The 14,442-nt window shown below is 35.9% G+C and overlaps 1 protein-coding gene across 2 annotated transcripts in view; it reads left to right on the forward strand.

Annotated features, from left to right (window-relative positions):
• Ahctf1 (AT-hook containing transcription factor 1) overlaps positions 1-14,442 on the forward strand; it is a 56,104-nt gene that overhangs the window by 19,653 nt on the left and 22,009 nt on the right. For both annotated transcript variants that reach the window (XM_085687635.2, XM_048436470.3), the window contains exons 15-27: positions 793-933; positions 1,631-1,735; positions 3,270-3,363; positions 5,567-5,690; positions 5,848-5,904; positions 6,339-6,485; positions 6,966-7,153; positions 9,714-9,858; positions 9,939-10,070; positions 11,196-11,346; positions 11,538-11,688; positions 12,411-12,518; positions 14,165-14,357. In XM_085687635.2, the coding sequence (XP_085543761.2) occupies positions 793-933; positions 1,631-1,735; positions 3,270-3,363; positions 5,567-5,690; positions 5,848-5,904; positions 6,339-6,485; positions 6,966-7,153; positions 9,714-9,858; positions 9,939-10,070; positions 11,196-11,346; positions 11,538-11,688; positions 12,411-12,518; positions 14,165-14,357 (1,736 nt within the window). The remainder of the gene's footprint in view (positions 1-792; positions 934-1,630; positions 1,736-3,269; positions 3,364-5,566; positions 5,691-5,847; positions 5,905-6,338; positions 6,486-6,965; positions 7,154-9,713; positions 9,859-9,938; positions 10,071-11,195; positions 11,347-11,537; positions 11,689-12,410; positions 12,519-14,164; positions 14,358-14,442) is intronic.

Here is a 14,442-nt window from a genome sequence, read left to right on the forward strand (position 1 = left end):
AATCTTGATTAATGTTTTATTTACAATAGGACATTTGTTTGAAACAAGGTTTCAGTAACGTAGGCTGTCAAGAACCTCACTATAGTTCATGCTTGCCTTGAGCTCGAGCCCACTAGCCTCCAAGTGCTTGAATTACAGGCATGAGCTACCACATCTAGCTCAGTAATAGTTTTACTATTTTGAGGATGTATAATATTAAGATTTACAGCTGGAAGAAAGCATTTAATTAAAGTTATTGAAACAAGTTCAACAAAATCTTTTCACTGGCAATACATTATTAATCCATTTCATCCTAGCTATGTGCTGAAGTTGCAGTTGTGTGCCTCCACACCTGCCCGTATGTAATACAGCTGTTGCTGAATTTTAAAAATTTGTGCTGGTTAATGGAGACTTCATGGCTTTTTTTTAAATTATTGGTTTTTTTTTTACCTCTTAAGATAATTCAAATGCAGATACAGTGTTACAAAATTTTTAGAAGAAAATTAGAGTTTGACTCAAGGGACTTAGAAACTAAAATAGTTGTTTAGATGAATCATATGTTAAATATTGATGAGATTAAATGGTTCATTAAAGTTGTATCTTATAGCACATAGTAGTTAGAAGGATAAGCTGTAGACCTATATAGAGTTCATAATAATTTTACTTTGGCTCTGGTTTTATATTGAAATCACTTTCTCCAAGTCCTTGATATTTTCCAATTCTAGCCTATATTTTTAAAGCCTATCATTCTTTAAAGTAATGGAACTTGAAGAAAATGTACGTTGATCTAATTTTGTATTTTATCCTTGGAAGGTACACCATTATTTGATGGTTCATGTCAGTTCATCGATCCGCAAACTATACAGTCTATCCAGCAGTGCCATTTACTTCTTAGCAACCTCAATACAGTCTTGAGCTGTTTTGCAATGGAAGCCCAGGGCATCACTGAAAGAGGTGTGTGCTTTATACAAATGAGTGTTTTATTACATTTACTTAATTCAGTTAAAGTTCTTTTTTACTTTGTGAGGCATTGTGTAAAGAAGAAATTATTTCTCCCAGATGGAATTTTTTTTATTTGTGTGGTGTATGTGAACGTGCATGCACATATGTGCACATATTGTGCAGGCATCCTGACACCTGTGCCTTGGTTCTACTCAAATGGGTGTTCTAGGGTTTGAACTTAGGTCTCCTGGCTTTTTCGACAGGTGTCAACCATCTTGCGGACCTTAGAATTTACAACCAGTAGAATTGAAAATTGGAGGTTAACATGTCTTTTTTTTTTTTTTTTGTAATTTTATTAAATTATAAAAAATGTCTTTTTTTTTATTGAAAAAAAAATGAGTTTGTTTTGTTTTTTGCCATTTGAAAAAAAAGTACAATTTTATTTATAGGCCTAATTTGAACAATTTATTTTTAGTCTATTGTAATTGCGTTTTGTAGGAAACAACTAAGTGTAGTTTGCATAAAATGCCTATTTTAGTTATCTTAACATTTTAGAGATTTGCATAACCTCACGTTGGCTTAATGTATACTAAATGCAAACTAAATTTTATACACACACACACACAAATGTATGCACGCTGTTGACTGATTTGTCATTTGTGGTCAATAAAATGAAAGTTAAACAACCAATGCTAATTCTTTATTATAGGACTGGTGGACTTGAGCAATAAGCATATGGTTACCCAACTTATCTGTCAATATGCACAAATGGTTCTGTGGTTTTCTCATTCTGGACTTTTACCTGAAGGCTTAGGTAAAGTATTTAATATATTAATATTGATTGACGCATCCTAACTCCAATGTTATTCTGTTCTGAGCCTTCATATTATGTTTTCTGGTCTTCATTCTCCCTTGTACCTTCATCGCCTCACAGAGGCTCTGTGTCTGTTCATTGGATTATCATGTAAAATAAGAGCAAATTTGAGAAAACATGGCTTCTAAAATATCACTACCTATAATTTAGACCCATGGGACTATGATTTTTGTAACCTAATTTGCTTGTTTAGTGCTTTTGTTGTTATTTTGTTCAGTTTTGAAAAAGGGTCTCACTGTTTATCCCTGTGTGGCCTGAAACTCATGTAGACTAGGCTAATCTCAAAAATCATAGAGTTTCATCTGACTCTGTCTTTAACTGGGATTATAACTCAATGAGTTGACCAGGCTGGCCTTGAACTCTCAGAGATCCGCCTGCCTTTGCCTTCTCAGTACTGTGATTAAAAGTTCGAGGCCAGCCTTGTCTATGAGAGCTAGTTACAGCACAGGCTCCAAAGCTACAGAGAAACCTTTTCTCAAAAATGGAAAGAAAAAAAAAGTGTACACCCCATGCTGGCATTAATATTGTTATGTTTTGTTTTGTTAATTGTTTTGTTTGTTTTTTTTTTTTTTTTGAGACAGGGTTTCTCTGTAACTTTGGAGCCTGTCTTGGAGATTTGCTTGCCTCTGTCTTCTGAGTGCTAGGATCAAAAATATGTGCCCCATGCTGGCTTTAATATGGTTATGCTTTGGTTTGGCCATTTTTTGATTCTTTTATTTTTGTTTGTTTTTGTCACCACCACCCAGCTCAGTACTGACTTTTTATAGAGTTTGTTTACAACAAAGACCAGACTTGTATTTCTAGGAAGTACAGTAGATTTTATTCAAAGTTGCTCTGCTTACACATGTGTAATTGTTGGTCATATTCTTTGTTGGCATTCTAACTCGAATAAATGGTGAATATTACTTGTTTTCAAATGCCTTTTTGTGCCACAGGAGTAAAATTACAAGGATGACTTTCTAGGCTGTTAAGTCCCACCAGCATCCTTTTCAAAACTTCATGAGGGAAGTTTTCCTTACTTGACCATTTATTTATTTGGTTATTACATGTATACTATGCATTTTAGTTATATTTAACCTGTGCTCTTTCTCAAACTCCTTCCAACTCCTCTCAACTTTATATATATATATATATATATATATATATATTTTTTTTTTTTAAAAAGATTGTGTTCCTGTATTGATTAAATTTTAGCAACATTAGTTGGGGCAGTGGTAGTGCATGCCTTTAATCCCAGCGCTAGGGAGACAGAAGCAGGCAGATCTCTGAGTTCAAGGTCAGCTTGATCCTACAGAGCAAGTTTCAGGACAGCCAGGGTTATGCAGGAACTCTGTCTCAAGAAATAATAAGCAAATAAATTTTAGCAAGACTAAAATTTATTTTGCAATTACAGTAAAATCGATTGGTATAACCTAAATTTTGAGATATTTGGCAGTCTTACTAACTTTTCCCCCAACTTTAATTAAACCTCCAGATGATGCTCTGCAGCTGTCAAGGCTACGCTACAATTACTCTGTTATTCAGAACTACTATAGCAGTCGTCGGCAGAAGTGTGAACGCTCGCCCAGGTACAGTGCAGCCTGACTGCACTCAGACTGTAAAATAACTAGTTGAACTTCTTGGTCAGATATTGTCATAATTGACATTACTTTTTAAGTTGTTTGCTTTAACTTGATGTATGTACTTTTATTGAAAATAGTTTTTCATGCAATATATTGTGATTGTTACTCCCCCTCCTGCAACTTTTCCAGATTCTTCCATCCTCCTAAATCCACATCTGTTCTTTCTCTCAGTAGAAAGCAAACAGATATCTAAAACAAAAATAAATATAAGATAAAAGCAAAACTGATTAGGACAGAACAAACAAATGAGCCAAAAAACTTAAAGAGCCAAAGAAAAATCACAAGAAACACACATTGTCAATCACAGAAACGCTCTAAAAACACACAATTGGAAACTATAATATATAGACAAAAGACATTAGGGCAAGAAGAAAATGCCCAGATAAAGCATTATGGAGCAAAAATACCAGTGAGTTTGTTTCGTGTTAGCCATCTACTGCTGGTAATATATAAATATTTGTATATTACCAAGAATCATAAAATTCCAGTAGTAGGACTCTCAAATGTCTAACCCAGTCTCATGAAATGTTTTCTTTCTGTCCTCCCCGCACAACCTAACTGTGTTTTCTTAACTTAGGATGTGGGGTCTTGCAGGTGTTAGAATAGTATGCAGAAATTCCAGCAAGTAAACCATACAGCTAATAAGTAAACAGTTTCAATGGCAAAGCAGGAGACAAAGCTAATACACAGATCAGTTACCTTCCTTTGTATAAAGTATCTTGGGGTACTTTAATCAAGCAAGTGTAAGACTTGTATACTAAAAACTTTTTTTAAGACATTGAAGAAAGAAATTGAAGACAATTCAGAAGCTAGAGCAGTTTCCCGTGCTCGTTGATTGGTAGGATTAATGTAGTAAAAATGACTTCCAACCTAATGCCTACACTAAAACATACTATCATTATTTTCTAAATAAAATGATATTCATGAGTGATTTCTCACAGGCGTTTGTAGAATCACTCTTCTATCCTCCCGGGAATTCTTATTTGGAAAAAAGACTGGAATCTTCAATTCATTGAAAACCTGTAAATACATAGTGAATTGGTTATTTTAACAATTTTCAAAACTTGAATAATCTTGTTTTCCTTTTCTTATTTTTTGTAGTTTTCTCATAAAAGTAAAAATAAAAAATGTATAGCCTAGTTAGTTGCTTTGAAATTTAAAAAAAAAAAAGTTATGATAGAAGAAACATTTAGAGCCTGTATCCTGTCTCTGGAATTAGTCTTCCTCAGATTGACCAAGTAGCATTTAGGGTGTGACTTAGAAGCACCAACTCCAGATTTCTTGGGTCAGATTATTCTGGGAATGAGCTATAATTCTAATTTGCTGTGAAGTTTGGAAATCAATCCCTTTAGTGTCACTGTTCTAGGATAATGGACATGAACTTGGAAAATTGTTTGGGTTTTTGGTTTTAATATTCTTTATTCTCTTATATCTTGAGGCAGTGATTCATGATGTAGATTAAAGGCATGCACCACCACCACCCAATTATGATGTAGAACTTAACTGTAGCTGAGCATAACCTTGAACTTGATTCTCTGCCTCAAAAATTCTATATGTGGTTCACGACTCCTGGTTCTGATTAGGCGTATTTTATTTAAAGTTTTATAGCCATTATTTTGTAAGTGTATGTTCTTTGGAAGATTTGCTTTATTTGTAAGCTGCAATATAAAAATTAAATGTGTAGGGCACTAAGTACATGTCTGACTCTTAGGATGCTGCTATTTATAGGTGAGGAAATAGGCAGGGGGAGTATCTGTTTATCACATTGAAAGTATTCAGTAATATGTTTTAGAATAAATAAATCAGGATTCAACTCTGTTGGAACAGAAATATTTTTATCACCTGGGTCTGCTAGTAATTAATTCAGAATGGTAAGAAATACAAGAGTCTCATCCATTTTGCTGGTTAGACCCCATTCTTTCCTAATACTTAGTCTTCACTGGCTGGCTTGGTAATGACTGAACTTGACACAACTTAGGGATTTTTCTGATAAATAATACTTTATTTCTGCAGTCTCGTGATACTGAGTGAAGTCTGCTTCTCACCTATCTTCTGATAATTGTATAGTATTTGAGCATTTGATGCTGACTGTTTTGATATCAAAAGTAAACATTAATGCAGATCATCTTTAATGTTTCCCATATTGCAGAGGGAAGTGGAACCATGATTGCTTGATGATTGATGGATTAGTTTCTCAGCTAGGAGATCAAGTTGAGAAGTTGTGGAAACGGGATGAAGGAGGCACAGGAAAATATCCTCCTGCTAGCATCCATGTAGGTTACAGTAATATGGAATCATTTAAAGAGTCTGAGTGGAGGGAGGAAGAGTTCATAACTGAATGAATTTTTCATGCCTGACAGGCTAGAGAAAGTGGGACATGAAGAAAAGTCTATAAAATGCACTGACATTTTTATCTTTTTTCTTTTATAGGCACTACTTGACATATATTTATTAGACAACATTACTGAAACAAGCAAACATGCTATTGTATCCTTTAAACTTTTAATAAGTATTTGTATATCATCAAAATTATAAAATTCCAGTAGTAGGACTCTCAAATAGCTAACCCAGTCTCATGAAATGTCTGTCCCCCACCTCTGGCTCTCCTAGAACTCACTCTGTATGCCAGCCTAGCTTCAAACTCACAGATACCCTCCTGCCCCTGCCTCCCTGGAATTAAACACAGCACCACCATCGCTTAGCTCATTCATTCCTTTGTTGTAGCACTAAAATACAGGATAAAGGAGATTGGCATGCTATTCTTTGCCTGTCTGCAATGAACTAAAGCCATAGTTGGATATTCCTAATGGCCTTATAAACATAAGTTTTTAAAACCTTTTAATTATACGTCTATTCCCTATTCTAGGTATACATGTATTTTTTTTTCTTTCTGCTTATTATCCTTAATCCCTTTTAAAAAGACCATTTATTTGCTACTCGATATTATGTATTCCTTTCCAAACAAAACGGATACTCCCATTGAGTCTTTTCCAACTGCCTTTGCTATTTCTTGGGGCCAAGTTAAGCTAGTTCAAGGATTTTGGCTGTTAGATCACAATGACTATGAGGTAAGTATTTTACTTGGAATATAAGCTTTTATAAGTTAGTATATAGGAAAGATGTATATAGGAAAGATGTATCTTGACATAAGGTGATGTTGTCTATTTCTAGAGGTGGTAGCTCTTTAACTAGTGCTCTCAACCAAGCAGCAAGAATACCAGTTAATAATCTCAGGTTACTTGCTATTAAAAAAAAGGATCATACAGATAGATGGTTTGGAATGGTGCAGCACTGACTGTTGTGTATGCGTTTTGACGTGAGCCAAAGAAGACAAAATTTGTTAATGGGGCATGAAATTGGTATAAAAAGACTTATATATATGAGATCTCAAAGGTGTGACACTTTTGTTCTTTGAACTCTACCATAGATTAGCTCCTTTTAACTTACATTAAACTTACTTAATTTTGATTTCTATGAATTTTAATACTACTTGCCCTTTTTAAGGGCCAACTACTTGGTCTAAATACAAACACTTCATCATTTTGCAGAATGGTTTAGACCTTTTGTTCCACCCGGTTACTGCAAAACCTGTGTCGTGGCAGCATTCAAAGATAATTGAAGCCTTTATGAGTCAGGGAGAGCACAAACAGGCTCTTCGGTATCTTCAGACAATGAAGCCTACAGTATCCAATAGCAGTGATATCATCCTTCACCTCACTGTTCTGCTTTTTAATAGGTAAGTACATCTTAAAAGCAGAAGCTCTTGATCACATTTTAATAAATGGAATTGGTTAATAAATGGAATAGATAGTGAAAAAATAGAACTAGGTGAGGTGGCATATATCTGAATTATGGATTCTCGCCCAGCCCTAGCTAAATGAGACCCTGCCTCAAAAAAACCAAAAATACATTGGTCACATTACCTAAGATTCTTATAAGGCAAACCTACGGTGCCTTTCACCTAGAATGTGATAAATGACAAATACTGTACGTAAAGGAGAGTGCTTGGCTGAAACTAACACCGACCCCTCTTTGCTGCTCATTGATGACATTTATAGTCTCCTGCATGAATAGTTTGTTAGGTGTGGACTTAAGAAAAGAGCAAGTTTCATATCTTACTGCTTAGACCAGATCCAGATTTGAGCTAATGATTCCCCTGCCTCGGAGAGAGCTTTTATTATTTACTTTCATATTTGTGTATGTTATACATATTTACATATTTTGTACATAGCATCTGTACGTGCATGTTGAAGCCATGCACTTCTTGCAGAGGTCAACACTGGATGTCTTCTTTTCCTGCTCCAGACTGAATACTCTGGGTTTCAGTCCCCAGCAAGGCCCCCTTCCCTCCCTTACCACCACCTTCATTGCTGGCCTCATAAACCCAGAGTAAAGAGTGACTTGAATGTTGCTAAAAAGTTGGAGAATGTTTTGTCAGTGAAGGTGATTGATTGGTTTTTTAATGTAAAAAATACTTTTAGAAAAAATAGCTGTAGCTTCACTAAGTGAAAGTGGGAAGGAATATCCTTATTTCATTGAGCAAGAAACCATTCCTAAGCGTGATCTGAGGAAGAAGACAATAACCACCAAGCAAAGCACATTACTTTACAGTGAGTTATTCAATAAAATAAAAGTCCAGGGCATATCCTGTGGTAAGCACATAGTTACTTAATTTTCCCATCTATCTGTGTCTCTCATCCAAGGGTTTATTCACTAAGTCTTTGAACTGTAACAGTTGTATTTGGGAAGTTTGAACTTAAAGGTTGGGCCACATAGTAATTTTTCTAGCATTTAAAGCTCAGTGATTGCATAATCATTGTTAAAAATAGCCGATAACTAAAAATAATCAGTATTTCAAACATAAGAACGATAACCCCTTTGCCAAGACTATGCAATACAAATGAGGTAATCCTGTGGCTTTTTAACTATTTATATTAGTGCTGCTGCTTATTAGTTAATGTTGAATCCTTAAAGTCCTACTGGGACCAACCAGGTATCAAGCCAGCAAAAATGCCTGTTGTGCAAGCCTGATAAACGTGAATTTGATCCCTGGAACCCTCACCAAGGTAGAAGAGAAGTGACTACACCAAGTTGTTTCGACCTCCACAACATATACACCCACATTCACACATCTCGTATGCACAAATATTCATGCAATAAGAGAAATATATCGTTAGAATAGCCACTTAACCAGGGCAAAGATTTTAAGAGGATAATCTTTGTACTTGAATAGATTTTAAATTAAAATTAATTCTAAAACTACCACTTTCTCTTGTACTTTTGTCATTTCAGCATTTGGGAAGTTAAGCTAACCACTTTCTAAACTGTAGTTTATCCTGCAGGTGTTCCATGAGGTTATTGCCCACCTTGGAATATTCTGAGGGTTAGGTGCAGATGTCATTACAGCTGTTGGCAGAGTTGTAATTCATTAGCAAATGGCAGTAGTGATTGATAGTGGGATCCGTATTAAGTTCCTTTTCTGTGACTGATAAAACACTGTGACTAAGGCAACTTATAGAAGAATGGTTTGGGGGGCTTATGTTTTCAGAAAGTCGTCATGGCAGGAAGGTATGGTGGCTGGAGAGTAATGCTAAGAGTTCTTATCCTTTACCATAAGCTGAGAATGGCAGCTCAAGTCTTTTAAATATTAAACCTACTTCCTTCAGCCAGGCTGCACCTCCTAGACCTTCTCCAACAAATGCCACTAACTAGTGACCAAAATGTTAATGCCTGGGCCTATGAGAGACATTCTTACTTAAATTACCACAAACACAAGATTTTTTTACCCCCAGAGTACACAGAATTCCAGACTGATGTTTAGGAGACTGTGTAAAAAACACTTCTTCATTTATGGTGTTACTGCTCACAGAAGAGCATTTCAGATCTTCCACTTGATGATTTGAAATTGATCCAAGTTTTCCGATTAGATCTTAAGATTTTGCTACCTTGTCAGCTTTATTTTTTACTACATAACACTTAAATATTGGAAAACTGACTAAAATTGAGGTGCCCAGTTGTAGCTGGGAATGCAGAGGCAGGCATATCTCTGTGCATTCAAGGCCAGCTTGGTCTACATAGTGAATTTCAGGATAGCTAGGGCTACATAGTAAAACTCCATGTTGTGGGGGAAGGGTGCCCAGTTGTCTTTTTGACATTAGCAAGACTCATTGTGTACAAGTATTAAATAAAAATTCAAGTATTTTATAATTGCACATGCATATTGTCTTTGAAATGCTATAAGCAGGTGACCTTTTTATGTGTTATATAGCTCTTTGAATCTTTGTTACCAATTTCAGATGCATGGTTGAGGCCTGGAACTTACTGCGACAGAATTCAAACAGAGTGAATATAGAGGAACTACTAAAGCATGCTTACGAAGTTTGTCAGGAGATGGGCTTAATGGAAGATGTACTAAAGCTGCCACTTACAGACACTGAGCAGGTAATTAATCACCAGTCAGTATAGACTTAAAGAAATTTAGGGTAAATTGATAGCTTACAAATCTCTTTTGTTCTTCCTAGGAATGTTTAGTGAAATTTTTACAATCCAGCACCAGTGTTCAGAATCAAGAATTCCTTCTAGTTCACCATTTACAGCGTGCTAATTATATTTCTGCCTTGAAACTAAACCAGACTCTGAAGAATACTCTCATGGTATGATTAAAGTTGCCTCATTGTGTGAAATGAGAATGAGGAAAGCTGAAGCCTTTTTTTTTTGCTTATTTTACAAGAACTTACAGTTCATTGTCTTGAACTCAGAGAGTCCTCATTGTTACCGCTGTCACTGAGACCTGGGTATTACTGTTTACAGAATTCTGCATGTGCCACAGTGTTCTGATAGAGACCCCCTCACTTAGAGAAAATGAAAGGAAGACTCCTAGAGAGTAGGAGTTGTATAGTACAGAAAACATTCAGATTTCAGACTAACTCGTAGCTTATTCTGTGCACATAGGGTACTCTTTGAACCTGGTTCTTGATCTGTAAAATGACAATATCTGAGAGTTTGCCTGGATGTCATCTCCAGCATGGCCCCAGAGATGAACCTTACTGGAGCATTGGGAAAATGAAGAATGATGAAGAATGATGAAATATACCTAATGACAAGAAAAGCAGGAATCAGGCGGACTGGGCTTTTTTTAGGGAGAAACCACTGCATCCTGGAAGCTCAGCTTGTTTATTATATGCCGTTAAACAGGGAGGTGGGGTTATTGCATATAGCTGAACAAGTAGGCTTGGTTATTATGTATAGATAAATAAAGAGGAGGTAGGGCTTATAGTATACAGTTGAATCAAGGAGAGAGGTTTATTTAATCTTGGTAGAAGCAGTCTTCAAGCCATATATCCAGAGGAAGAAAGCTGTATTCTCTGTATACACCATTAACATTCACATTAGAGGAAGCCTTTGCCTCTATGTGTGTGGTGGGGGTGTTTGCTGTCTTCCCATGTGCCCTAGGCTTTTGGTTCTTGACATACTTGTGGCAATGTCAACAATGCGCACTCACTCAGAACTTAACACACTCAGGGCTTTCCCTACTCCCCACACATGAAGGTGCATGTAAAGGAGTATATTTCATGTTACATTGTTTATATTCGTTGTGAAGGATCAAGGCTTGGTACTGACTATTTGGAATGTATAGATGTGTATACAATTTTAAGGAAGTAAATGAAGTCTGAGCTCGAAAATGTAGCTATAAGACATTCATAATTAAGATTTAAGTGATATAGTTGCAGCTAACATTATGAAGATTAAATTTTTGTTAATTATAATGTATTCAATAGAGTGATCATGATCCACGTTTGCGGGAGAGATCAGTGGCTCGAAATTCTATATTAGACCAATATGGGAAAATCCTACCCAGAGTCCAGAGAAAATTAGCCGTTGAGCGAGCTAAGCCTTACCATCTGTCAACATCGTCAGTTTTTCATGAAGGTAAGATTTCGTTGCAGAACACTTAGACTCGGTCTAGAAAAGATGCTGAATGATTCCCTTCCTGGAGTCACCACCATCATCATTTTCTTGTGTTGTACATTCATGTTAACTTTTTTCTTTTTATAAAAAACTTGTTAGAAAAAAAAAGCTTGTTAGAGATGCAACTGAGTCCTGTTTTCTTTATTTTTCAGTTCCTAGACCCAAACCATTATCAGCATTCCCAAAGAAAGCCGTAGCTGGAACAGTGTTAACAAGATCTACCTTCATCAATAATGTGTTGTCTAAGATTGGAGAGGTGTGGGCAAGCCATGAACCCAGAAATGGCATTTCACTTTACAATAGGTATTGTTTTTAATTACCTTTACATTTTACTTTATGTGTGTGTGGAGGGATAAGGCGTGCAGCTCACAGAGCCTGTGTGGAGGTCAGAGAACTGTTTACAAGAGGTGGTTCTTTCCTTTCACCATATTGGTGCCAGGGGTCAAACTTGGTGTCAGGCAAGTCCTTCTGTACTCTTTCTAAAAGAGCAGCAGTGTTCATCAGCAAGGCACCCCCATCCTTACCGAGTTTATTGTAGAATATAAAAAATGAAACTTCTTTAAGTTAGCTACTTTGTTAAAAGATTGTTTTGTCATTAAGTTTACATTTTGGGGGGCTGGAGAGATGGTCCTGAGTTCAATTCCCAGTAACCACATGGTGGCTCACAACCATCTGTAATTAGATCTGGTGCCCTCCTCTGGCGTGCGGACATACATGGAGGCAGAATGTTGTATACATCATAAATAAATCTTAAAAAAAAAAAAGTTTACGTTTTTTGTGAGTCAGTTTTCTCCACCATGTGGGTTCTGGAGATGGAAGTCAGTCACTAGGACAGATTTACCTGCTGAGCCTTCATTCTAGCCCCATTTCATGTTTTCAGGTGACTATTGTTATTTGTAAACAGTGCAGAAATGTATAAAGTTAAAATCAGAAGCCTTTTCTTCCCTCTTCCATCTAATCTCATAGCATTTTTGCCATAATCCATATGATACATAACTTAAAATTGAATTTTTACTTCTATGTAGTCCTAAAACAGAACAACTGTCTCCTGTAGTACGTCCTTTCCCACGACCAGAGCTTCCTGAGGCATTTGTTGGAACACCAATTTCAAAATCATCCCAGAGAATTTCTAGGTGAGAATTTCTTGAATTGTATTGAAAAGAACTGTAATTGTCTTAAGTTTTTTAAAGGTACTATTTCCTGGGCAGTGGTGGTACACACCTTTAATCCCAGCAGAAGCAGACAAATCTCTGTGAGTTCAAGGCCAGCCTGGTCTACAAGAACTAGTTCCAGGATAGGCTCCAAAGCTACAGAGAAACCCTGTCTCGGGAAAAAAAATAAATAAGCAGAAGGTGCTATTTTTAAGTAAAAATTTAAATACTTTCTGTTATTATTTGGACAAGAGTATAGTTATTTTAGCACATTATAAATAGCTATTAGTATAATTAACATTTCTGTTTACTTACCTCTTGTGGTTTAGTGAAAATAAATTAACCATATTAAAACCTTTAGGAAAACAATCTGTCAAACTTAATTTTGTTTTGTTGATCTTTAAAAGAATGTTGTTTCTATAATTAGTTACAAAATCTTGGTTGACTTGGTGAAGATTTCTCCTGGGCTTCACTGAAGTATCTTGTGTTGCTTAGCTACAGTAATACTTTCATCTTACCTAAATATTTAAAATTATTAAATTATTAAAGTCTTAATGAATGAAATTATTGGACAGAAATAAATACATAATCATCTTTTGAAGAAGTAGAATCAAATAGGTACTATCAGTCAATTCTGGCGTTTTCTTAAGGCTTACCTGCTGTTTTCTGTGTTTTGTTTTGTTTATGTATATGCTAGAAAGTCCATTCTTGGATCACACCAAAAAACTTGAGAATATCCCAAGACCTACTATGATGTTTAGCATTTCTTTTGTAACATTTCTTAATCAATAATACCTTTTCTTGATTCTTTTTTAAAAGTAAAATTTTAGTGATCTGGGGGTGGTGGGAATGGTTTCTCCTAATATTTTCCCCACTGAATAAAAGTTTGGTGCCCCCTCTAATAATGAGAAGTTGAACCAAATTTTTGGCTGAGGTCACTCTTGCATTTTAGAGGAAGTAAGTTATGCTGGTTTTGTTTGTTTTGGTGTATATGTGTGTGTTTTCTAGGCAGGTTTCTTCATGTAGCTCTGGCTGTTCTAGAACTTGATCGGTTGACTAGGTTGGCTTTAAATTCACAAAGATCCACCTGTCGCTGCCTCCTAAGTGCTGGGATTAAAGGCATGCACCTCCACTACATGGCGATGATGCTGGTTTTATCATGAAACATTTTAACCATAAGCTGGGGGTGGGGAGTGAAAGTATATGCTATAATCTTTGCACTTGGGAGGCAAAGGCAACAGGATCAGGAGTTGAAGGGCATCCTTAGCTATATATACACATACACACTAGTCACTAAAACATAGCAAGAAGAACCACCTGTACAAGTGATCCACCAGATATTGTAACCTTAAGATATTACCTGGAGGTTGAAGTTATATTAAAGGGAAGGTAGGAAACTGAAGTCTTTGTTTTTAAATTGCTGTTTACAATTCCTAATTCCCTTAGCTTTGGAAAGAACTTCAGACTTTTTAAACTAATACTGGCTTTTTTATTACATTACTATGCTTGCCTAAAATTATTTACATGTTACGGTGTTTTAGTAGTGAGCATTTTAGTAGTGAGCACTCAAATATGAGTAACTGTTTTGAACTCAATAAAGAAGTTAAGTTTTTTCTATTTAATTTTAGATTACTGGATTTGGTTGTTCATCCTATCCCCCAACCTTCTCACTGTTTGGAGTTTATTCAGCAAAGTCCCACAAGATCTCCTTTGTGTTTGCTATCCAGTTCATTGCCATTAAGTTCACAACTAAAAAGGCCCCATCAGAATACCTCCAGGCCTGCAGAATTACTTTTACTTGAAACTCCTCCTGTAGTTAAGGTCAGTATTACCTGTCTGTCACCCTGGGGCATAAACATTTTTCTTATAGCATGGAGAAATTAAGCTGTTTGTGGTATTAACTATG

Source organism: Myodes glareolus, chromosome 5 (assembly GCF_982192425.1).
Source record: "Myodes glareolus chromosome 5, mMyoGla1.1, whole genome shotgun sequence".
NCBI classification, from domain to species: domain Eukaryota; kingdom Metazoa; phylum Chordata; class Mammalia; order Rodentia; family Cricetidae; genus Myodes; species Myodes glareolus.